Below are 24234 nucleotides of genomic sequence, written 5' to 3' on the forward strand. Positions count from 1 at the left end.
AAGTTAGAAACATCGATGAGAGAGAAACATCCATCAGCTGCCTCCTGCACACCCCCTAGTGGGGATGTGCCCGCAACCAAGGTACATGCCCTTGACTGGAATCGAACCTGGGACCCTTCAGTCCGCAGGCCGACGCTCTATCCACTGAGCCAAACCAGTTAGGGCTAGCATATACATTTTTGAGGGCAAGGCTTTTGTCTGTCTTCTCCACTGCTCTATTCTAACACCTAGAACAATGCCTAGCACATAGTAGATTCTCTAAAGATATTTGTTAAACAAACAAATATGCTTGTTAAGCAATTATGGAAGACTTAAAATCTTACCTGGTCTTCTCTGATAAATTCATCTTTTCAACCACAAACTTCATCAACTGTCTATCAATCAAAAGCATATTTATATAGCCATAAAAGTCATTGTCTGATAAGGATTACTAGAAAGTAAGCTTTTAACAAAAAATGAGCACTGAGATGTTAGGAGGGGTTTCGATTTTTATTTTTAAAAGGTCATTGTATGAGACCTGTGAGTGGCCAGGTTACTGCTGCACCTGACACTAAAGGACACTAAGCCACCATTGGACTATCATTGACCATGCTGTCCCAGGTGGTACTTCCTGCCATTACTACAGTGGCTCCCTCTCTGAAGAATGAAGCACATCTAGGTCCAGGGGAATTGCAGGTAACAAGGATCTTTCAGAGAGGACAGCCAAGTCTTGATCCTGAACCTGGAGGACTTTTTCCTCAATATGGAGAACAAATAGGACATGAGCTTTTTCTTGAGAAATTCTTCCAGTTCCTTTATCCTTAAACTGATATCATAGGACTTACCTTGCATTTTCTATCCAAAGAAATATATGTGAGTGCCCTAGAGACCTTCTTTACCATATCAATAGTCGGGTTGATTATCTATGTAATTAGAAATTATGGTACCACTGTTGAACAATTTACTGATAAACTTAAGCAAAAAGTACCCAACTGAAAGAGGTGAAGCAGGCTTCCATAAAGCACATACAGAATATGACTGACTTTGAGATGTCAGGCACAGGTTCAGAAATGTAATTATCTTTTTGATGTCCAGAAGAATAACACTGCCATGGCCTTGAAAGTCACTTACTGTGAACAGCTCTATAAAGTAAAAAGGAGGTAAAGAATCACACCTGTGCAGAATGTAATGCATCAAAGGAATAAGACCACAAAAGATAAACTGGGTAGAGAAACACACTGTGTAGAGCATCTATGCTAGAGCAAAAGGAGATAAATGCCCAGGGCATTTTAGAGCTAAAGCTCTTGGCAAAGAAAGCTCAAACACAGCCAGTCTGTAAATGCATTTATCTCAATTGAGACAGCTACAGACAACTGACTTACTCAATAGAAACTAGTCTATGTGACAACATCTTTTTGTCTATTGTTGGGAACTGAAATTACATTTCATGTTTTCTAAAAAGGAAGATTTCAGCTTGGTATAGTGAGAGAAATTAAATAACTTACTGGTCAGTAATGTATTTCTCATCCTTCTGGCCTTGCACAAGCTGTATTCTTCCAGCAAGAAAAAGCTGGACAGACAGCAAATTAATAACTTTTTATGAACCAATCAGAGAATTGAAGCCATTACAAATCTGAAGAGACAGGCACCTTTAGGGAGACATAGAACCCAAGCATTTGCTTATCTGAGGCAAAAGCCACCATACACCATATGAGCCAGTAAGATGATTAAACTAGAAATTTTGGCGAATTGCTGGAGGCCAAGGGTAGGCCAGCATGAGAAAGGTGAAGCTCCTGGGGTCAGAGTTATAGGGAGGTTCCCCTCCTTTGTGCAGGCCTTTGTTCTAGGAACTCCACCAGGCTCTCAAAGAGAGGATCAAGGAGAGTCCAGATAAGTTCCCACCATGGTTCCGCTGGCAGGGAGAAAAAGCAACCACTGCAAAATCTGCCCAGACCATTCTCCCTTAAGAGAAAAAAGACTTCATCTGCAAGTGGCACCACCTGAGAGCACTAGTGGAATGCCACTGCAGCTGTGGGAAGGGAACTCTGTCTAGGCCACTACCTAAGTGGAGGGGGAACCTCACAGAGTGATGGACTTTCAGCTCACAGACTGCACACTGGATACTAAAAGAAGGGAACAAAAGGGCAGGGAAAATCTCTACTTCTAAAGTAGGAGCAGAAATTCTCCTGAATGCCCAATATTGAGCACTCCAAAGAGTGAGATTTAATCAGAACATTAGAGAATGCTACCCCTCATCCATACCCTACTCAGCATGCTAACAAATCTCTAGTAATAACAATGGAGTACAGCTGAGAGAGCGGCTAAGAGACAGATTCTCTCTGGGGAATAGTACAAAGGGAAGACCTAAGGCCAAAAGAGGAGACAAAATAAGTCACTGGAGGAAACTGAAGTGTATAGTACCCACAGCAACAACAAACCTCAACAACAGCTATCATTAACATACTTCAAAAACAGCCCAACTCCTGGCTAGATTGGCACATTTCTCCACACTAAAAGCCTGTTTATCGCAGTTTCTTTTGTCCTGTACAACATGACAACATGCCTGGCTTGCAAATACACACACACACACACACACACACACACACACACACACACACACTAGAGGCCTGGTGCACAAATTCGTGCGGGGGGGGGGGGGGTCAGGCCAGTGGGGGAGGCGGGAGGGAGAGGGGACACAGGGGCACAGGGGAGCTGATTGGGGCCAGGCCAGCTGGGTGGGGGCTGCAGTGCGCGTCATAATGACTGGTTGTTCCGGTCGCTTGTCTTTTATATATATAGATATGTTGGTATGTCAAATATATACAGGATTCCCCCCAAAATGTATACACACAAAAAGAAATACTTAGGTATAAATCTAACAAAAAATATATAAGATCTGTGAAAAGAAATAAAAACACTCATGAAATAACTAAAAAATCTAAATAAATGTTCATAAAGACTCAATGTTGTTAAGATGTCTATTCTTCCAATTTGATGTATAATTCAATATGATCACAAACAAAATTTTAGCAAGAGTTTTTATACATATCAACAAGATTAGTCTAAAATTTATATCAAATGGCAAAAGAACTAGAATATTGTATAAAAGAATAAAAGGGAGAATTCACATTTACTATATTCAAGATTTACTGTAAAGCCACAGCAATCAAAGACAGTGTGGTACTGTTAAAGAAAAATACATAAAGATCAACAGAACAGAACAGAGAGCCCAGAAATAGACCCACATAAATATAGTCAATTGATTTTTGACAAAGGTATAAAGGTAATTCAAAACAACTTAATATTAGAAACCACTAAAATTACATGGAATACATGTTGGGAAATGCTACTTCAGAACCCTTATGTAATTTTTAAGGGAGGTAACTGGGCTGTTTCTAGAGATTTCTTAGGCTTACTTAGCTAGGGATGAATTATAGTACATGCCTTTTGTTCCATGGACAAGCTGAACCATTCTGTGGATACCCCGTCAGCCTCTTTGTCCAGTCACTCCTACCATTACCCAATGGGCTCATAAACAAAGTGGCCATGGTGGTAGGGATGGAGGCTATACAAGGGCTCAGCAACGCAGACTTCCATTCACCAAGGCCGACTGACTGTGGCCACTGCTGATTGCCCAATCAGCCAGCAGCAGAGACTAACATTGAGTCTTCAAAATGGCACCATTTTCTGGGTTGACCAGCCAGCTATCAGATGGCAGTTGATTATATTAGACTGTTTTCATCACAGAAGGTGCAGAGTTTTGTTTTTACTGGAATAGACACTCTAGATATAGATTTGCCTTTCCTCTATACAATGCTTTTGCCCCAAACTACTACCCATGGACTTACATGGTCTCATCTGTGGACTTACAGAACTTATCCACCATCATTGTATTCCGCATGGCATGGCTTCTAATCATGGAACTTATTTTACAACAAAAGAAGTGTGGAAATGGGCATATACACATGGAACTTATGTGCCCTACCATCCTGAAGAAGCTGGCTTGACAGAATGGTGGCATGGTCTCTTATAAATATGTTTTTGAATTGATTTTAGAGAGAGAGAGGAAGGGAGAGGAAGAGAGAAACATTGATGTGAGAGTGAAACAATTGGGTACTTCCTGCACACCCCCTACTAGGTATAGTGCCCGAAACCCTGGCCATGTTCTTTGACCAGGAATCAAATTGGTGGGTGCAGAGCTGGCATGATCTTGTGAAGACTCAGTTGCAGTTCCAGTTAGGTGGCAATACCTTGCAGGTCTATGGTAAGGTTCTCCAGAGGGCTGTATATGCTCTGAGTCAGCATCCAATATATGGCACTGTTCCCCCCACAGCCAGGATTCACAGGTTCTAGGAATCAAGAGGTGGAAGTGGGATTGGCACCACTCATGATTACCTCCAGTGACCCACTAGCAAAATTTCTGCTTCCTTTTCCCACGACCTTATGTTCTGTTAGTCTAGAGGTCTTGGTTTCAAATGGGGGAATGCTTCTACCAGGAGACACAACAATGATTCCACTGAACTGGAAGTTAAAAATGCCAGCCAGTCATATTGGGCTCCTTATGACTCTAAATCAACAGGCAAAGAAGGAAATGCTGGCTGGGGTGAATAAACCTGACTGCTAAGCGAAACTGGAGAGTCTACTATTCCACTGTGGAAGTAAGGAAGAGCATTTCTGGAATACAGGAGGCCCCTTAGAGTATATCTTAGTATTACTATGCCCTGGGGTTAAGGTAAAAAGAAAACTACAACAACCCAATCCACACTGGACTACTCAGGAATGAAGGCTTGGGTCACCTCACCAGGTAAAAAAAATGTGATTAGCAGAGGTGCTTGCTGAAGGCAAAGAGAAGAGTGGGTAGTGGAAGAACATAAGTTATAAATACTAGCTACACGCTCTTGGCCAGTTACATAAATGAAGACTGTAATTGTCATGAGTATCCATTCTTATTTTGCTATGAATATATTTATCTGTATATGTATCTTTGTTTTCTTGCCTTTTTAATTCTCTTATTATGTAACATATGATGTATTAGCTTTATATTATGGTATTTAAGTATTATATATTTTACATTATAGTATTTAAGTTATGGGATATCAAGGAGAAGAGTAAACATCACTCAAAGACTTTACCTCATTTTCTGGGGCAGAGGTTAGCGCATTTCTGATTGTATGCAGGATAGTTGTATCATGTTAGGCAGAATTATGATGTTGTTATTGTCCTTATTTGAAGATTATGTTGGTTTCATATGTGTATGGATAACAAGTTGACAATGGGGTGAACTTAATTTTATGTGTCAACTTGCCTGTGCCACAGGGTGCCCAGACTAAAGATTATTTCTGGGTGTGTCTGTGAGGGTGTTTTTGGATGATATTAATATTTGAATCCATGGGCTCAGTAAAGTAGATTGACCTCCCTAATATGTGTGGGCATCACCCAATCCTTTATGAGCCTGAATAGGACAATAAGGCAGAAGAAGGAATTTACTACTTTTGCTTCCTGCCTGCCTGCTAGAGCTGGGACATGGTCTCCTGCCCTTAAACTGGGATTTGTACCATCAGCCCCCGAGTTTCAGGCCTTCAAACTTGGCCTGGAATTATATCACTGGCTTTCCTAGGTCTCCAGCTTCTGGAAGGCAGACTATGGGACATCTCAGCTTCCATAATCATATGAGTCAATTCCTTATAATAAATCTCTTCATACACACACACACACACACACACACACACACACACACACACATACACACACACACTAGGTGTACCAGTTAATAATGGCAGATTTTGTAATCAAAGAAAACATGATAATTTCACGAGAAACATCGGAAGTGCTTTATTCATATGTAATGTCCATCGCTAGCTACACATTTCCCCCTTCTTTCAGGTAATTTGTGGATACTGTCCCGATAGAACTTTTACTGTTTTGAGGCAAACCATTCAGAGACCCAATTTTCCACTTCTTCGTCTGTTATGAAGTGCTGCTCAGAAAGTGTGTGCGCCATCAAACGGAACAAGTGGTAATCTGAAGGAGCAAGGTCTGATGAATATGGCGGGTGGGTTAATACTTCCCAGGCAAGATCTTTTAATGTGTCTTTAACTGGTTTTGAAGTGTGTGATGGTGTGTCATCATGAAGCAAAATTACTTTGCCGTGTCTTCTGGCACATTCTGGTCGTTTCACGATCAAAGCGTGGTTCAAATTGGTTATTTGTTGTCAGCAGCAATCAGTATTAATGGTTTCGCCTGGTTTTAGAAGTTTATAATACACCACACCTTCCTAATCCCACCACACGCAGAGCATTGTCTTCTTTCTTAAGTGATTTGGCCTTGCAGTTGATGTTGATGGTTGACCTGGATCAACCCATGATTTTGTGCATTTGGAATTCTCAAAATAAATCCACTTTTCATCGTCAGTCACAACTTGATGCAAAAGACTTTCTTTCATGCTGTTGAAGCAACATTTTACTGATGACTTTTCGGTTTTCCATTTGTCTTTCGTTCAGTTGATGTGGCACCCATTTTCTTTTCTTTAAAATCTTTCCCATTGCTTGTAAATGATCAGAAATTGTTTGCTGAGCAACGTTTAATCTTTCTGCAAGTTGTTTTTGAGTTTGACATGCATCTTCATCCAATAATGCTTGTAATTGTTGGTCTTCAAACTTTTTTGGTTGACCTGGATGTTCTTTGTCTTTCACATAGAAATCATCACTTTTAAAGTGTTTAAACCAGTGTTCACAAGTATCTTGAGATGGAGCATGTTCACCATAAGCTTCCTGAAGTATTCAGCAGCACTTTTCTTCAAAATAATGAATTAAAACTTCCCACAAATGCTTTTTTTGGCACGAAATTCGACATTTTAAGTGTAAAAATATCTATGATGTTAACAACTTCAGCAAATTTGACATATGAAGTTTTGAAGCTTGTTGTCAATACAACAAAATAGCATACATATCAAATCGCATATATATCAACATATGTGTAACTCCATCTATTTAAAAAAGTCCTCATTATTAACTGGTATACCTAATATATATATATATTTTCTTTCTCTGGAGAACCCTAATACAATTTCCAATTCAAATCTCTTTCCTATGAAAATGCCTCTATTTTCTCCCAAATCTTCATGGATCTTGCCTGAGCAACTCTCTTGATCTCTTTTGGTCTGGGAAGCACAAAACAGCATGTGCTATACTACTAGTATACCATCTTTGATAGGTATGTATTTTAAGGACTTATGTTTCCAACTAGAATTTAATGACCTTGAAAAAAGAGTTTTATCTCTTATTTTTTTTTCTCTGTGTATTTTCTTTCATTTGTTCATTTATTTACTCATTCAATACATTTGCTGAGTCCCTACTATATGTTCGGTACACTACTAGCCAATACAATAGTGAGCAATTTCAGACTGCTCCTTCTACTCTTATGGAAATTACAGCTTAGGAGATGCAGATATGAATAAAACAACCATGGAATAGATGTATAATTAAAGCCCTAGTAATGCTTTGAAGGAAATATACTCAGAGTCCACAGAGAGTGACCTAACCTAACCTTGGGTGAAGACGAGGGTGGGGGAAGACTAATCTGGAAGAAGTCATATTGAGCTAAAATGTAAAGAAGAGTAGATTTTCACCAAATAGAGAAAAAGGGTGGTGAGAAAAGAGTGTTCTAAACAAAAGTTCTGAGGTGGGGAAAGTGCACAGGGTCACAGCATTGCACACAATAGGCTTCAAGAGACAGGCAATTGACAAGACAGACACTACTAACCATTTTCTTCAGTCTCTTCTCTTCTCGTTTTTTCTCAAGTTGAGTCTCCTTTTCTTCTGCCTCCCTCTTCTGACGCTCCTCCTCTTGGGCCTTTAACTGGGCCTGATCAAGATTAGAATTTGTAAAAATCAGAACCCTGGATTTGTATGGAAATATCATCCTTAAGTTGAGATTGAGAGAAGTATCTACCAAAGTGTCCACCCCGTCTCTGGAAGAAGCTTGCACTTTGTGATAAAGGTAGAAAACCCAACCAACAGGTGGTCAGTTGTGTAACTGAAAGTTTCTCCAAAGAATACTCTTCTCCTTGGGAAGATGAGACTAAGCATGAATAAGACCATTAACTTTCTATCATAAAATGATTACTTTCTAGTTCTTCTTTTCATCTGTGAAATACTAAGTCCAAACTATATATGATGTGGGAAAATTTGTTCTTTCATTTCATTTAAAAACCCCTCAAAACTGTTAGTAGTACCTATTTTTTCTTAGTAGGCACAACATTTACTTCTGACAGTCCAGGTCAAAACTTCGAAAGATAAGAACTCTCCACCTTTGCAAACTTGTCAGGTTGGACATCTACCTATAACACACTAGTCTTGGTTATCTGTCAATCTTCCAATGTGCTAGTTCTCATCGACTTCTGTAACATTTCCTGCTACACAAATGATGTTGATCTTTTCCCCTTTATTTTCCTAAAATTGTTACAGAGTTCAGGCCAGTACGCCAAAAGTCATTTCCAAAGTTGGAATAACTCTATTGTCTCAATAGGCTTAAACAAGCTAGGCTTAAATTTTTTTTAATAAACACTTATACAAATCCTTTCTTGTGCCTCAGTTTGCATTCTTGATTTATTACCAATTTTTCCTCTTCTTGTTTTTGTTTCTTCTCTGCCAAGATTCGCCTACGTTCAGCTCGCTGAGCTGCTCTCTCTTCCATGGCTAGAAAATAGTAAGAGTTCCAATATAAAAAATACAAGGAGCACTGCACCACAAATGTCTCTATTTTACAGTAAAATTTGGTGTTATTAAGGTTTTCTTTTAAGTTGAGTGTTCACAATCTCAGAAATAAATGTATAAAATTTCTATAAAATACAAATATATAAACTATAGGTATGTATGTATATCCCCTGTAAGTTAAAGACCTATAATCCCATCCTCAACAATGATGAGCAATTTGCAGATTATGTTTTTACTTACATTTCTATTAGAATAATGTTTACTGGTTTAAATTAGATAATGTGCCTTGATGATACTTTTAGTATATGAAACTGAGAAACCATAATTTTAATTTGATAATTCCTTTAATGAATGTAGAAGATGTTAATTATACCTAACAAATACTTTGAGGATAGAATTACTCCCATTGAATCCACTAATTTTTCCCAAGTCATGATACATATGTCTGTATATGAAACAACAACAACCACAAACTAAAGTTTAGGGTCACAATGAATACATTTTAATTTAGTTTTAAGGCCTGGATATCCAGATGGGCAGGAAATGGAACTGTACTAAGCATTTGGGGAGCTGGCATCTGAATGAATTTGAGTGTCAGACTCCTGTTCTTGACAGTCTATTAAATATCAATCCAAAAGAAGCAAATGTGCAAGATGGTCTGATAATATGACTGTCATCAGCCAGGACTTTCACAGGAAGAGGAGCATGGGTGGGAGGAGTACCAAATTCTGCTCACCCAAGTCAGCCAATGGTTACTTTTGGTTCCTTGTGTCATATTATAGAGGAAGAACATTTAAGTCCAAGTTTTAAGAATTAATAAACAAAACACTCACTAGGCTATGTCTTACAGATATTAAGTGTCTGCTTTGCTGGAAAAGAATAGTGGGGTGCCACAGATGGCAGGAATGAGGATGTCTTTAAGGAGGCAGAAGCAGACTAGAGGATTAAAGTGAGAGAACCCTGAGAAGTGGAGCCTCTGGTAATATGTCCCTTCCCATCTTTTCTGGAGCTAGCTAGTTATTGAAGACTACTTGCAAGGTAGCCTGAGGTGCTAACTTGTTGATCAAATAATAAAAAAAGTAATAAGTGGGCATTTTTAAATTATCCTCAGTGGACATAGATGGCATAAACTGCTGTCCGAGCAGAGTCAATGCAAAGACTGCTAATTTCTTCATTAACAGGAATGAACTTCAGGCACAGTGTCCTTCAGATGACCTCAATTTTGGTTAGGGCAGCAATCTTGCCATAGGAGAAAACTCAGATTTACAAAACACAATCTGCCCTGACCGGTTTGGCTCAGAGGATAGAGTGTTGGCCTGTGGACTGAAGGGTCCCACGTCCGATTCTGGTCTAGGGCATGTACCTTGGTTGCGGGCATATTCCCAGTAGGGGGTGTGTAGGAGGCAGCTGATTGATGTTTCTCTCTCATCGATGTTTCTAACTCTCTATCCCTCTCCCTTGCTCTCTGTAAAAAAAATAAAATAAAATCATAAAATATATTTAAAAAACAAACAAAAAAACCCAACACAATCTAATTGTCAAAGTGCCTACCACACATACAAACACATGTACAATGGTTGACTAAGTATACAGTGAAAACAATTAGCAGATTCATTGGTGGGTTCTAAGGAATGCTTCTCTTCCAATAGTATTGTTTGGTTTAAATAATTATTTCTATGTTATCAACAATCTTATTAAATTAAAATGTGTGGTTTACAGATTTCATTACTAAAAGCCTATCATCAAGACACAACTCATTATAAAATGATAACATAAATTGCTATAAATTTTAATGTTAACAAAATATAATGATAGCTGATCTTGATCAATGTTTATTCTAGGCAGCTACCAAGAGTTTTCTCATTTGTGTATCTGTCCCATTTTTATAAATCACAATATAAATCTCAAATTAGAGGAAAATGATACACCTCTCAGCAATTTTTTTTATTGGCTGGAAAGGCCCAAAGTTTGGCAGAAGAGGCAGGAGAAAAGTTGTGGAGAGCTCTGGTGTATTCCACTTCTCACGTGTCTACCCACCTTAGACTGACCAGGTTCTGCCAAGCTCAAAACCCAAGAGTGGCCTGAATTCAGTCCCAGCACACTCTACTCCACAAGGGAAGATAACCACCACCAAGGCCAAACCAAGACAGCCCTGCCTTTAAGTATGGGATGGGGTGCCATCAGCTTCCTTGGGTTCCTTCTGGGTCCAGAAAGATAATTTTGGGAGTTGCTTCTACTGCCTTCAGTCCCAGGGGAAGCAACAGGAGAACTGGTGAAGGAAAAAGAAAAAAGAATTCAGACCAATAAGCAGCGTTGTTCAAAGCCCTTGCACCTGAGGAACTCATTAATCCTTTCTCTCTAAGATAACCACGCATTATTACACCCACTGGATAAATTGGTGTAATAAGGCATGGAAAGGTTGAGTGACTGGCCTGCATCTCCAGTGTGTGAAGCACTCCAACTCTCACCCCAGTACTTCAAATCAATAGTGTCACCCACTTCTTATCCTACCATTTGTCACACATATTGAGTATATCTCAAGCAACTCTGAAACTATCCTAAATGGCTTTTAAGAAATTTGGACTCTTATTTCAGGCTCAAAAATGTTTACTTTTATCCAAAACAACTATAAATTTAAGCTAGATAATTACCATCCTGATAAAGCTAGATAATTGCTCCATTTGGACCCGATATTGTCTGACCTGACTTCTCAGCACTTAACATGATCAAAAACCCATAAATCAATCTAGAGCGAGTAAGTATTTTTCTCTTTTATTGGTATAACAGAGTTCCTAGACAAAGGCAGCTGCAATACCAATGGTAATGTATAAGTGGACCCTTCTAGGCAGTCGCTTGCCTTAAAGACCTATTTGTATCTGCCATGTACCAATCACAATGCATGGGCCTATTTGGTCTGAGAGTGCACAACAAAAGGAAAGCAGAGATCATGGAGCCTGGAAGCTAGGTAAAGTTCAGGAGCCCGTCTAACACAAAGTGAAAAACTCCAAATAATGAGTCCAGAGAGTGTTCTGATACAATGGACATACTTTGAAAGCACCTGGCAGGTTCTTTCAGGTTCTTCTTCTCTGGGGTTTGACAGCAGGCGGCTTTGTGTGTCCATGAGGGCTGCATCACGCTCTGCTGCCCACCTAGCCTTCGCCAGCCTCTGGCTCTCCTTCAGCTCCAGAATTGTTTTGTGCTGCTCCTGAAGTTTCTTCTTTTGCTTCTCAATCAGCTGCTGCTGGAAGACATGGCGATTGTGGAAATGACCCATGCAAATGGGTTTTGCTTTCTGGCTGGTGGTTCTGAGCTTCTGGCTGGTGGTTCTGAGCTTCTCATCGCTGTCAGGCTGCTGGGAGGCCTCAACTTCCAAGGTCTTGTGTGGCTTATTGTCAGAGGTGTTCAGAGGGACATTCTGCAGGGGAACTTGCAAGGTGCTCTTTGTTGGTCTTCCCAGGTAGGGGCTAGGCATACAATCATTGTTCTCTGAGGGAGGCTTTTCCCACAAAAGGGGCACGGCAGTCACCTGAGAGAGAAGGAAAAGGTTCTAGAGCTCAGCTATTTAAAGGACTGTGCTGCTGAGATCCAACTTCATCTAGTTAGCATTGTTCCGTTCAATGGCACAACTGCCCGGCACCCCAGTCTGAGTTGCCTGTGCTCCTGGCCTGGCTATCTCACAGGCCATCAGTCTTCACCCTGGGAGCCACTCTTAGAATGTGCAATGCTGCTGACCAGGAAAAGTGTGTGTGTGGGGGGTGGGGGGGAGGGGGCAGGGAGAGAATAGCTACAGCTGTACAAACCACTAACATGGGCCAGAACATTTGTAATCAGAAAAGTGTGCTCTCATAGATGTCTAATTTAGATAGTTCATTTGTAAATTAGACAAGATTACTCCAGATATATATCACAGGAATTTTAATCTGCATGAATTAACTGAATTTTGCAGAAAATTGAAAAATTTGTGGCAAAGGATATAGTCTTTCTCAAGAATGTTTGAAAACTAAAGAATATCTTTATAAATCAATAATACTCATTAAAATAGCTCGTTAATAATAGTTATTTCAATGCTTCTCTTGCCACTAGTAAATTAATCACAGGGTATTTATTTTAAGATTAAGGCCTGGATTAAAGTTTAGAGTCTCTAGTTATTCTAAAACAATCTGTCGGAAATATTGACAAACCCAGGATCAATGGACAAATATCTGTGTTACATAAGAATAATGTTACCTAATAATATTTTGTATTAGCACGTGGCTTAATAGTTTTCAAAGCTTTATCATTTATATCTCTTTTAATAGACTGAGGTATCACAATTACAAGTTCTATACAGAAGGAAAGAAAACAGAATTTTTAATCAGAAAAATTTATCCTAGCCAAAGTAATGTCATAGTTAAAAATGTCTCTTCTAGAATGGTTTGATGCCATGGTCTAAGGTCTAACCAGTTTTTGATTTTGCCATCTGCAGTGGTATAAGGATAAAAATGCTGTGAACTATCTTACATGTCTTAGAAGCCTCTAGTTCTAACAGGGTGCCATACTTGGATATTCAAAGATATTTTTCATGATGATAGAAATATTTTCTTTATATTCAGCTGAAGTGAAAGATGTGGTATGTGGAAACTCTGACATGTTAAATATTTTTTAAAATAACATTCTATTTCAGAAATGTCAGTGGACATTTATTCATGAGAACACCTGCGGGGTACATGTTTTAGGCCCTTTTAAACTTTGTGGGAATGACATATTATTAACCCAGCAAGGCTGTAAAAGCCTTGAGTACAGCAACAAGATTTCTTTTGGATCATAGTAACTCTTTAAGGTGAAATTAGAGAAAGAAAGAAAAGCTTACTGGTACAGATTGTACTTAATAGAACAGAAGTGAACAATCTGGCTTAATCAGAGAAAATCACCTACTAGCTAACTGATAATTCTGAAAAATTTGAAGATATATGTGTTTATGATACATGAGTTCCTATGATTGTATAATTAATGCGTGCGCATCTAACTAAAGATTTTATATTTTCATTGTTCATGTTATACTCTACACTCTGGAAAAGATTAGAGTTTATCTAGTAACTTACAGAGTCTATTATAGCCCATTATTTTCATTTGCTCTAATTTTTTTTTACAATCTAGATAAATTATTTTGATTTTTATTTCAGATACTTGGAGACCCTTTTTCTTGAGTGTAAATTATGTAAGTATTTTAGTAACTTTTCTGCTTTACACAGGAAAAAAAAATACTTTCTGCTGACTTCCTTTTTTTCATTGAAAGATAACAGTGAAACTGTAAGGTAAAAGGTTCCACACAGCTATTTCCCAAGAGAGAAGACTCTCCTGGGTCTCAATGGAAACAAAATCCTTTGACTGACATAAAGGTAGGTAAACTGCCTGGGGGAAGGGACCAGTTTGTTACATAAGGCACAATAAGCATCCTCATGATCCCCTTTGCTGAGAGACTAAGCTTAAATGAAAACTAACTACTTACTAGCAGGAATCAGGGTAAAAAACAAGGCTGGGGACCCTCTAGTGCCCACTTCAATTTCACAGATCTGAGTTAAGTACTTAACTGCATTATGTGGAGGGATGGAAGGGCCTGGGGCGGAGGTGAGTGGGTAGAGCACCTTCTTTGAAAGGCTTTTCAAACACAAGTGCAATTATGAAAGAAAAAAACTGGTAGGATTGCCTTTATAAAAACTTAACTGTGTATAGCACCAAACACCATAAATAAACCAAAAAGACAAATGACAGAATGAAAAAAATTTGCAAAACATATAATAATAAAAGCATCAATGGTCTTAGAAATATAAAGAGCTCTGATAAATAAGAAAAAGATACATAATCAAGTAGAAAAAGGGCATGAAGAGAAGTCACAATATATCTATCTTACTATATCCATCTTCATGTACTCCATATATATGTAAACGGGAAATATAAAAAATGTTTAACCTCAGTAGTAATTAAAAATCCACAGCCCTGGCTGGTTTGATCAATGGTTAGAGCTTTGGCCTGTGCACCAGGGTGCCTCGGGTTCAATTCCTGGTCAAGGGCACGTACCTGGTACCTCAGTTGCAGGTTTGAACCCTGCCCCTGGTCGAGGAGCGTGCAGGAGGCAACCAATCCATGTGTCTCTCTCACATGGATGTTTCTTTCCCCCACTCCTCTTCCTTCCTTCCACTCTGTCTGAAAAATCAATGGAAAAAAATATCCTTGGATAAGGATTGTAAACAACAACAACAGAAAAAAATACCACGTGCAAATGTTGAAGCAATAATATGAAAATATTTTACCTGTTAACTTGGTAAAAATGAAAAATATGTTAAAATATGTTATCAGAAAAGAAAACAGGCACTTCCCATGGTACAACCTTTCTGGAAGGGCAACTTGGTAAGAGTCTTTAAAATGTGCATTCTACTGTTAGGTAATTATCCAAGATAAAGCATTATGGACGTGTGCAAAGATTTAACTACATGGATGTTCACTAAAGCTCTGTTTGCAAATCGTGGCAAACTGCAAACAACTTAACTGTCCAGTAATAGAAGAGGAAGTAAACAGATTCTACCTTATAATTCATGATAGAATATCATGCAGCCATTACAATATGATGGCACAGAATGGTAGTCCTTAACTTGAGGGTGAATATTCATCAGGCTCACCTGTGGAACTTTAAAAAAAATACAAGGGCTCCACTCCGAGATTCTGAATTAGTGGTCTGATTCTGCAGTATATGCTCAGTTGAGAACTACTGTTTTGAAGACTTACTGACTTAAAAAAATTCTCATGTGATATTATGAAAACACAAAAGAAATCTTTTAGAAAAGCAGAACAATGACATTGTTTTTAAAAAGAAAAATACACAGCTTTTCTTTTCCTATATTATGGCAGATTAATGTTCTCAATGATTTGACTGAAGAAAAATTTAAAGCTAAATAAAATACTGAAGAGCAAATTTTGCATATACCTGAATAGAGAAAGGACTAGATGGCTATACTTCAACATGTTACTGATGGTTATCGCCAAATAATGAAATTTTTCTTTTTTTCTGTCATTTTCTCCTACCAAACTGCTACAATTAATATCTATGATTTTTCTCACTAGCAAAATAAAAACATAAACATTCCCCTCTTATAACTCACAAGGCTCATTTAGGAAGAAAATGTCTGATGATCAAATAAGAGGAGTTCAGAAGTTGTATACAATGCTTTATATTATCTGTTCCTGAAGGAGTCTTTCTCTTAGTTATTTTAAATTCCCTCTATTAGGTCCCTCCTAAGCTTGAGCTATACCAAAGTTTATATGTGACTAGAGGCCCGGTGCACGAATTCGTGCACAGGTGGGGTCCCTCAGCCTGGCCAGTGATCGGGACAATAGGGGCTATTTGGCCCAGTCCTCATCAGGGTGAATGGGGCCAGCTGGCCAGGGGGAGGGACCGCGGGAGGTTGGCTAGCCACGGGAGGTGGTCAGTGCGCATCACAGTTACTGTCTGGTTGTCCAGTTGTAACGGTCGCTTAGGCTTTTATATATATAGACTAGAGGCCTGGTGCATGAAATTCGTGCATGGGGGGGGGTGTATGTGTCCTTCAGCCCAGCCTGCACCCTCTCCAATCTGGGACCCCTTGAGGGCAGTCGGACATCCTTCTCACAATCCAGGACTGCTGGCTCCCAACTGCTCGCCTGCCTGCCTGCCTGATTGCCCCTAACTGCTTCTGCCTGCCAGCCTGATCACCCCCTAACCACTCCCCTGCCAGCCTGATCAGCACCTAACTGCTCCCCTGCCGGCCCAATTGCCCCTAACTACCCTCCCCTGCCAGCCTGGTCACCCCTAACTGCCCTCCCCTGCAGGCCTGATCACCCTCAACTGCCCTCCCTTGCAGGCCTGTTCCCTCCCAACTGCCCTCCCTTGCAGGCCTGGTCCCTCCCAACTGCTCTCCCCTGCTGGCCATCTTGTGGCAGCCATCTTGTGTCCACATGGGGGTGGCCATCTTGTGTGTTGGAATGATGGTCAATTTGCATATTACCTTTTTATTATATAGGATTATAAAAAGAGGATGCAGTTCAAGAAAATGAACACTGACTGAAAGTTAACCTTTGTGCATTACAGCAGCTCAACTTTTAGATAGCCTAGGTGAGGCAACTTGACAATGGCTAACGTAGCCCAAGCTACCCAAGTGCAAAGCTCAAATGCAAGTGATTAATAAGCAGGAAGTCTAAGCAAAAGAAAAGTAAAGTACCTCTCCTGTAGGTGGCTCCACCGTGGCCGTTGCCTCCTTGAGCAGACTGGTGCCTACTGACACAGCTGCACTGAGTTTTCCTAGTGACGCTGCCTTCAACAGCTCACCCATTTTCTTCCTGGTTTCCTCTTTTGTTAGAGCCAGCTCTCTCTTTAGGATCTCTCCACGATGCCAATGCTGCCATTCTGTAAAGTGGTGCCGGAGAACTTGCTTCTGGTGATGCCAATGCTGCCATTCTGTAAAGTGGTGCTGGAGAACGTGCTTCCTGTTATACTCAATGGCCAGTTGTTGTTTTCTAAGCAACAAAGCACTTCCATTAAAAAGGATAAGCAATTTACAGCTTGTTACTTGGTGATATAAATGAAACACAAGTCCAGAGGAGTCCCAGAAATGCTCCACTTAGCTCCACCGTATCCTTCCATTTAAGCTAAAAGGAACTGTTTTATAAAATTCCCTGGTGTAAAGGGTCTGCTCATGGAAGGCATTGGTACATTAAGACATTATTCAGAAGAGTGACTATTCTGTTCTATCATGTCACAAAGACACATTACATTTTTTGATTACCATAAAATAGCTTCTAAAGGCTTTTGGAGAGGACGGAGCAAAAATAATTCTATATAAAAAAGAGCTAATAAGCAAATGGTCATTGTGTCCTCGTGCCCTTGCACTGGGGCTGGGAGACCTGAGGCTGCACCCCCCCACCCGGTGGGACTTGACGGGGGACCTGAGGCCATGTCCCCTGCCCCAGCACTGGGGGGGCCTGAGGCTGTGCCCCTGCCCCAGCGCTGGGGCTGGGGGACCTGAGGTGGGCTGGGGCTTGATGGGGGACCTGAGGCTGTGCCCCGCATCTGGCGGGGCTTGACGGGGGTGGGGCCAGCAGGGTCTGGGTCTCATGTGATTTTGAGGCTCATGCTGGTGGGCGGGAACTTGACTCTGGGTCCTGCGGCACACCCCAGACCAGCCGTGGGCAAACTACGGCCCGCGGGCCGGATCCGGCCTGTTCGGCTGTTCTATCCGGCCCGCGGAGCCGAAAGAGCGGAGGGTTCTCTTGCTCTCCCCTCCGCTCCTTTACTTTGAATTTATATTAGTTCACACAAACATTCCATCCATGCTTTTGTTCCAGCCCTCCGGTCCAGTTTAAGAACCCATTGTGGCCCTCGAGTCAAAAAGTTTGCCCACCCCTGCCCCAGACTCTGACAGGAGGGAGATTTTCATATACATTTTACTAATTTTCTTTCATCTCTGACACTTCTATTATAGAGAAAGGGCAAATAGCAATATTAAAATATTTCCTCTAATTAATTCCCTTTTAATGTGCACGAATTTTGTGCACTGGGCCACTAGTAGGTATATAAGTAAGTACTTTTTAAAAGATGAGGGAGATATCCAGCTATCTAGGAAACCTAAGGAAGACAGAAATTTGGGAGGAAGGAAAAGGAACAAAACTGAAGTGAACTGTCAACAATTAAGTATAAGACTTATAAGTGTCAACATGAAACTAAGAAGGTAGATCTGGGAAAGGAGGACTTACTTGGCCAGGGAATGATTATCTAAAAAGAAGGACTCATTTACACACCCTTTAAACTAAATGATGGAAGGACTGCCCTGTGAAGATAATTGCTAACCACTAGACATGTGTGAAAGGCAAAGACAGGCACTTGCTCTTATGGAGCTCCTTCCCCTGCTAGTAGGGATTCAGGTTCATTCTCTTCCTAAGGAAGAGCTCCTGGAAGCTGCATGAACATTAGGGGAATTGACTGAGTGGAGGTAGGAATTACCAGCTACATGCCCTTCCCAAAGGGACTCTCCATTAGGAGACACCTTGGAAGCAGCCGTTGAGAATTCAAGCCTGGGTTTTCTGAGCTCCATCTGTAAGTAGATGCTTACTATCCCTGAAGAAGTGAGGTATAGAGCTTGGAACTTATGTTGCATCAGGGGTTAGCTTCAAAGTTTAAAACCTAATATTGTTTAGCTACCTACTTGATTTTATCTTGTAAAGGGGAATTAAATAACTTCTCTATAATACTGCATGCATATCCCTGTTAAATAAACATAATGATTAACTCTCCTCATGGACTTTCGGGTATCATAACAAAAAAATCAAAGTTCTTAAGTCAATGTGTCAGGAGAACCTTTTACAATTCTTATATACTTAAGTGACTTTGAAACCTTTTTGACTGCCACTTACAGTAAGAAAAAAATGTTATACTGTGACTCAATATGCAAGTTTATGTGTGCATGTGTGCATATATGAAACAAAACTATATATAACTGAAACAAAAATTTCAGCAAACAATATTTACCCTATTATCAGAGACACACTTAGATATTTGTTCTAATATGTTCTATTTCTTTAAAAAAACATAGCTACTCTAGACTACTCTAGAGTCACAGACTTTATTTAACCTATGTCAGAGGAGTTGAATGAAACAATTAGTGAGAGTAAAGTTGATTGAAATGATGCATTTCAGGATAAACACTAACAGCAACTCTGCAAAGAGCATTTTTCATTATACTTAACTAGAGGCCCAGTGCACAAAATTCGTGCATGGGGGTGGGTGGTCCTCAGCCCAGCCTGCGCCCTCTCCAATCTGGGACCCCTAGAGGGATGTATGACTGCCCGTTTAGGCCTGATGCTACCGGGATCGGGCCTAAACGGGCAGTTGGACATCCCTCTCACAACCCAGGACTGCTGGCTCCCAACTGCTCGCCTGCCTGCCTTCCTGATTGCCCCTAACTGTTTCTGCCTGCCAGCCTGATCACCCCCTAACCAATCCCCTGCCAGCCTGATTGATGCCTAACTGCTCCCCTGCCAGCCTGATTGCCCCTAACTGCCCTTCCCTGCAGGCCTGGTCACCCTTAACTGCCCTCCCCTGCAGGCCTGATCACCCCAACTGCCCTCCCCTGCAGGCCTGGTCACCCTAACTGCCCTCCCCTGCAGGCCCGGTCCCCCCCAACTGCTCTCCCCTGCAGGCCTGGTCCCCCACAACTGCTCTCCCCTGCAGGCCTGGGTCCCCCGGAACTGCCCTTCCCTGCAGGCCCGGTCGCCCCCAACTTCCCTCCTCTGCCGGCCTGGTCACCCCTAACTGCCCTCCCCTGAAGGCCTGATTGCCCCCAACTGCCCTCCCTTGCAGGCCTGGTCCCTCCTAACTGCCCTCCCCTGCAGGCCTGGTCACCCCTAACTGCCCTCCCCTGCAGGTCTGGTACCCTCCAACTGCCCTCCCCTGCAGGCCTGGTCCCCGGAACTGCTCTCCCCTGCAGGCCCGGTCGCCCCCAACTTCCCTCCTCTGCTGGCCTGGTCACCCCTAACTGCCCGCCCCTGAAGGCTTGATTGCTCTCAACTGCCCTCCCTTGCAGGCCTGGTCCCTCCCAAGTGCCCTCCCCTGCTGGCCTGATCGCCCACAACTGCCCTCTCTTGCAGGCCTGGTCCCTCACAACTTCCCTCCCCTGCTGGCCATCTTGTGGCCGTCATCTTGTGTCCACATGGGGGCAGCCATCTTTGACCACATGGGGGTGGCCACCAGTGTGTTGGGAGTGATGGTCAATTTGCATATTATTCTTTTATTAGATAGGATTGCTTCTTTCTAATGAATTAAATAATTGAATCGGTATTCAATAAATACTTAGTGATTGACTGACAGATTTTGTAATGAAAGTACAATATAGGTGGTTATAAGTATTTGTATTTTATTATACTTTGATGAAAATAAAGTATCTAATATGAGACTGAATAACCTTGAAATAAAAATTTTAGAGGACATAAGAATAATAAATAAGGTAGCAACACAGGTAAGAACAAAGCTCTAGCCTGGCCCATGAGACATAGTGATGGAGCATTGACCTATGAACCAGGAGGTCATGGTTCAATTCCAGGTCAGGGCACATGCCGGGATTGCCGGCTCATTCCCCAGCAGGGGGCATGCAGGAGGCAGCCAATCAATGATTCTCTCTCTTCACTGATGTTTCTCTTTCTCCCTCTCCCTTTCTCTCTGAAATCAATAAAAATGTATTTAAAAAAACCACACACACAAAGAAAAACAAAGCTCCAAAAACCCTACAGCACTTTACATAATTAAGTGAAAATCATAAATTTTCACAGGAGAATGTACATTGTTCTGATTAATATGAAATTTGATTTACAACAATCTGCTCAGAAAGGAGGAGTGTGAAATTTACCTGAAGTGTTAATTTCATGTTTTTACAGCATAAACAAGCCAAAACAAAACTGAGATTTTGACTGTCAGGGAAAAGATTATTTGGACACTATCAAAAGGCAAAAAGAAAAAAATATATTTGAAGCATAACAAAAACTCCAACAATAAGAAAATAGGTACCAAAAATGCATGTTCACTATAGTGCTTAGAGCCTACTGTATAATGGTTTTGCAGGCGATGTAAAGATCTAGTTAAGGTATCTGTGTTTGTGGGTTGAGGTGGAAAGGTGGAAACACAGAAGCCAGGGGTCCAGAGACAAGGCTGGGTTCACTCCAGTGCCCTTGCAGTTCACTTCAGCAGTGACAATATTCCAGATAAGCCAACTTCTATACTTTTAAAAAGATGACACAGAAAACATAAATATTTCTGAAAGTGAAAAATCACTTAAATTTCTTAAAAGCTCAACCAGATGTGATTTACTTGGGAATGCTAAAGAAATGGTTTCAGACCCAGTCTACAGATAATCATTGAATGAAAGACAGAGTTCCCGTATGGAAAACATCCTGTCCCAGTATGCTGCCAAGATGAAATCAGGGAATTTGTGGCATAATCATCACAATTATATAATTGCATGCAGATAAAGGCCATCTCTAAAGACCTAAGAATATAAAATATAAAAGGTTTAAATAGGAATTTAAATATGAACCATGATGCTTAGAACCAACAATTCAAATGATACCTAGTGGTTGGTGCATATTATAGAACCAGGAAGTCAGAACACTAGCAGAACACTGGGCAAGTGACTGAAAGTTTCTAAGCTTCAGATTCCTCCTCTAAGTGATGTCACCCTTTAAAAAAAGCCCTATACTGCCTGTCCTATATAGAACAAATTCTCATGTAAGGTAATAACACTATCTTAGGACATTTCTAGGTATCGAAAGAATATCTTGAATTTTTAAAAGGGAAATGAGAAAAAAGGGAATGAGCTCATGAACACAGACACCGGTGTGGTGATTCCATGGGGGGTGGAGAGTGGGGGGTGGGGCAGGAGGTAGGTGGAAGTGAAGGAAGATATAGGGGAGATAAATGGTGATGAGAAAAATATAAACAAAATAAAGAAAAAGAAGGAAATGAGAAATGACAAATAAGTAACCACATACTAGTGATCTGATTGCGTGCCGAGATCTGATGCAGAACATAAAAACAGCAGTGCCACTATCAGCTGCATTTGGGATGAGCAGCTTCAGCAGGAATAGAAATGGAAAAAGCTTATGTTTTCAATAATGCACCAGGTAGCCCTCAGGGAAAACGTGGAAGACAATACATTTCTGTTTTAGAGCTTTAACATGAGCCAGACAATGCAAGTCTGTCCTCCTGCCTCTCTGACGGACATATCAGGAGGTTTACCAGCTTCAGATGCCATTCAGTTTCTGGATACTCAGGAGTCCATGGAGGGAAGGGCAATATAACATGTTAACAGAGGTACTCCATAAATGACTGCCCAAAAGAATGCTGGAAGTGGGGACGACCTGACACCCTCGATCCCACGGACATTTCTTGGTTTCTGCTTGCAGCAGCTACCTTTCAGTTTTTTACTCCACCTTTAATATCCCGACTTTCTTTGAGCAAAATCACCCACCTTAATATCCTAAACCAATTTCTAGAACAAAAAACAAGATGCACAGAACCAGGGATTTTCAGGAAAGCAGCACAAAATACAGTTTGTGTCTAATAGATCTTTTCTTCTCATATATTTCAGCATGACTTGTCATTTGTTAATTACTTTTCTTGTTTTTCATCTGCAACCAGCTTAAGTGAATTACAGTATAGTTGAAAAACATGGTTGTCTTAGGGAACCATCACCTGGAAGCTTCTTAATATGGAGCTGTGTGGTATAGAAAAAAGCATCTGACTCTGAATCAAAAAGACCAGGATCCAGTCCTGGACCACCTACTCTTAACTTCATGACCTTGAGAGAATTACTTACCCTCTCTGGGCCTTCCTTTTACCATCTGTAAAACGAGGGGCTGGATTAGACAAGTGTTCAGGTAGCCTTCCTGCTCTAAAGTTTTGTGGTTAAAAATTATTATAAGTTAAATATTTTCTCTCTTCCATTTTTTTTAAAGTAGTATCTTACAAATGTGTTTAATGGAATGTTTGTGTATGTGTGTCTACGCAAGTGTGTGAGTGTGAGTAGGTGTGTAATGGCTTTGTAACATATAGAATTAAAACGAAAAAGTAGTACCCATTCTGAACATTTAAAAAGAGACACCTGAAAATAATTCACAGATATAAGACAAAAAGTTCTGAGATCTTAATAAAAATTGGCACATTATGAAATCCCCATTTAGTGTTTTTATATTTAAACAGTTTAATGTCAATGGAATCTAAAGTTCTTTAGATTTTTTTTCTACAGGTGTCTTCTGGCATGTAAACTTCACAAGCCACTTTTAACTTTAACATCTCAGTTTCTACTCCTTTATGCCCTTACTCATGTGGCTTCCCTTTTATAATACCTCCAGTTTCCCTTCTTTATCCAACAAATCCATTTCCAGCTATTCCTATTTCAGTTAGACTTAATCCCTTATATCAATCACTGGGTCCTGAGAATTTAGAAATGAATTATGAAAGAGTTCCCTATGTTGACTTTTTTAATGAAAATTTCTATAGCATACTGTAGAAAGTAAAATCGACTTGGCCCCCCTCTTGCTTAAAAACCTTCAAGAATTTGCCTCTATTTACAAAAGAATATTTAAACTCTCTTGTCCTGGCATTCAAAGTCTTTTGCAAGTTGATGAACTTTACAACCACATGCCTGATGATCTCCAGCCAATATGAACGGCTACACTCCATGCCATCACCTCATCTCCCCATTTCCACTTAGGGGCATCCTACTTACTGTGCAGAGCCCAGCTCATGACCCATCTTCTTGATAAAACCTTTCCTGGAACTCTGTAGGAGTCTCCTTAGTTACAGCGACACTTCCCTCTGCTAAGGTCTTATCAGAAAGGGATGCTTTACACAGTTTACTGGTCTAATGCTATTCGATATCTCTACTGTTTCTAGATCCTGTTTTCCCTACAAAATTGTGAGTTCTTTGAGGACAAGGAGCCATGTATCAGTCTCCGACATATCCTCCCCAGGGCCTAATGCTGC

At 40.6% G+C, this 24234-nt stretch overlaps 1 protein-coding gene and 1 pseudogene across 3 annotated transcripts in view; one reads left to right on the top strand and one right to left on the bottom strand.

The window, feature by feature from the left end:
* CCDC191 (coiled-coil domain containing 191) overlaps window positions 1-24234 on the bottom strand; it is an 82174-nt gene that overhangs the window by 11592 nt on the left and 46348 nt on the right. The window contains exons 9-14 of one of the 2 annotated variants that reach the window (XM_080654249.1): window positions 16925-17219; window positions 14751-14876; window positions 11741-12219; window positions 10850-10962; window positions 8593-8675; window positions 7741-7842 (exon numbers count right to left, since the gene is read on the bottom strand). In XM_080654249.1, the coding sequence (XP_080510375.1) occupies window positions 7741-7842; window positions 8593-8675; window positions 10850-10962; window positions 11741-12219; window positions 14751-14876; window positions 16925-17219 (1198 nt within the window). The remainder of the gene's footprint in view (window positions 1-7740; window positions 7843-8592; window positions 8676-10849; window positions 10963-11740; window positions 12220-14750; window positions 14877-16924; window positions 17220-24234) is intronic. The other variant, XM_080654250.1, reaches the window with a different exon arrangement.
* On the top strand, window positions 589-1184 carry LOC308242623 (ATP synthase F(0) complex subunit B1, mitochondrial-like; annotated as a pseudogene). The gene has a single exon. The product of its transcript is annotated as an ATP synthase F(0) complex subunit B1, mitochondrial-like (transcript).

This window comes from Plecotus auritus (assembly GCF_963455305.1).
Source record: "Plecotus auritus genome assembly, chromosome: 2".
In the NCBI taxonomy this organism is placed as follows: Eukaryota; Metazoa; Chordata; class Mammalia; order Chiroptera; family Vespertilionidae; genus Plecotus; species Plecotus auritus.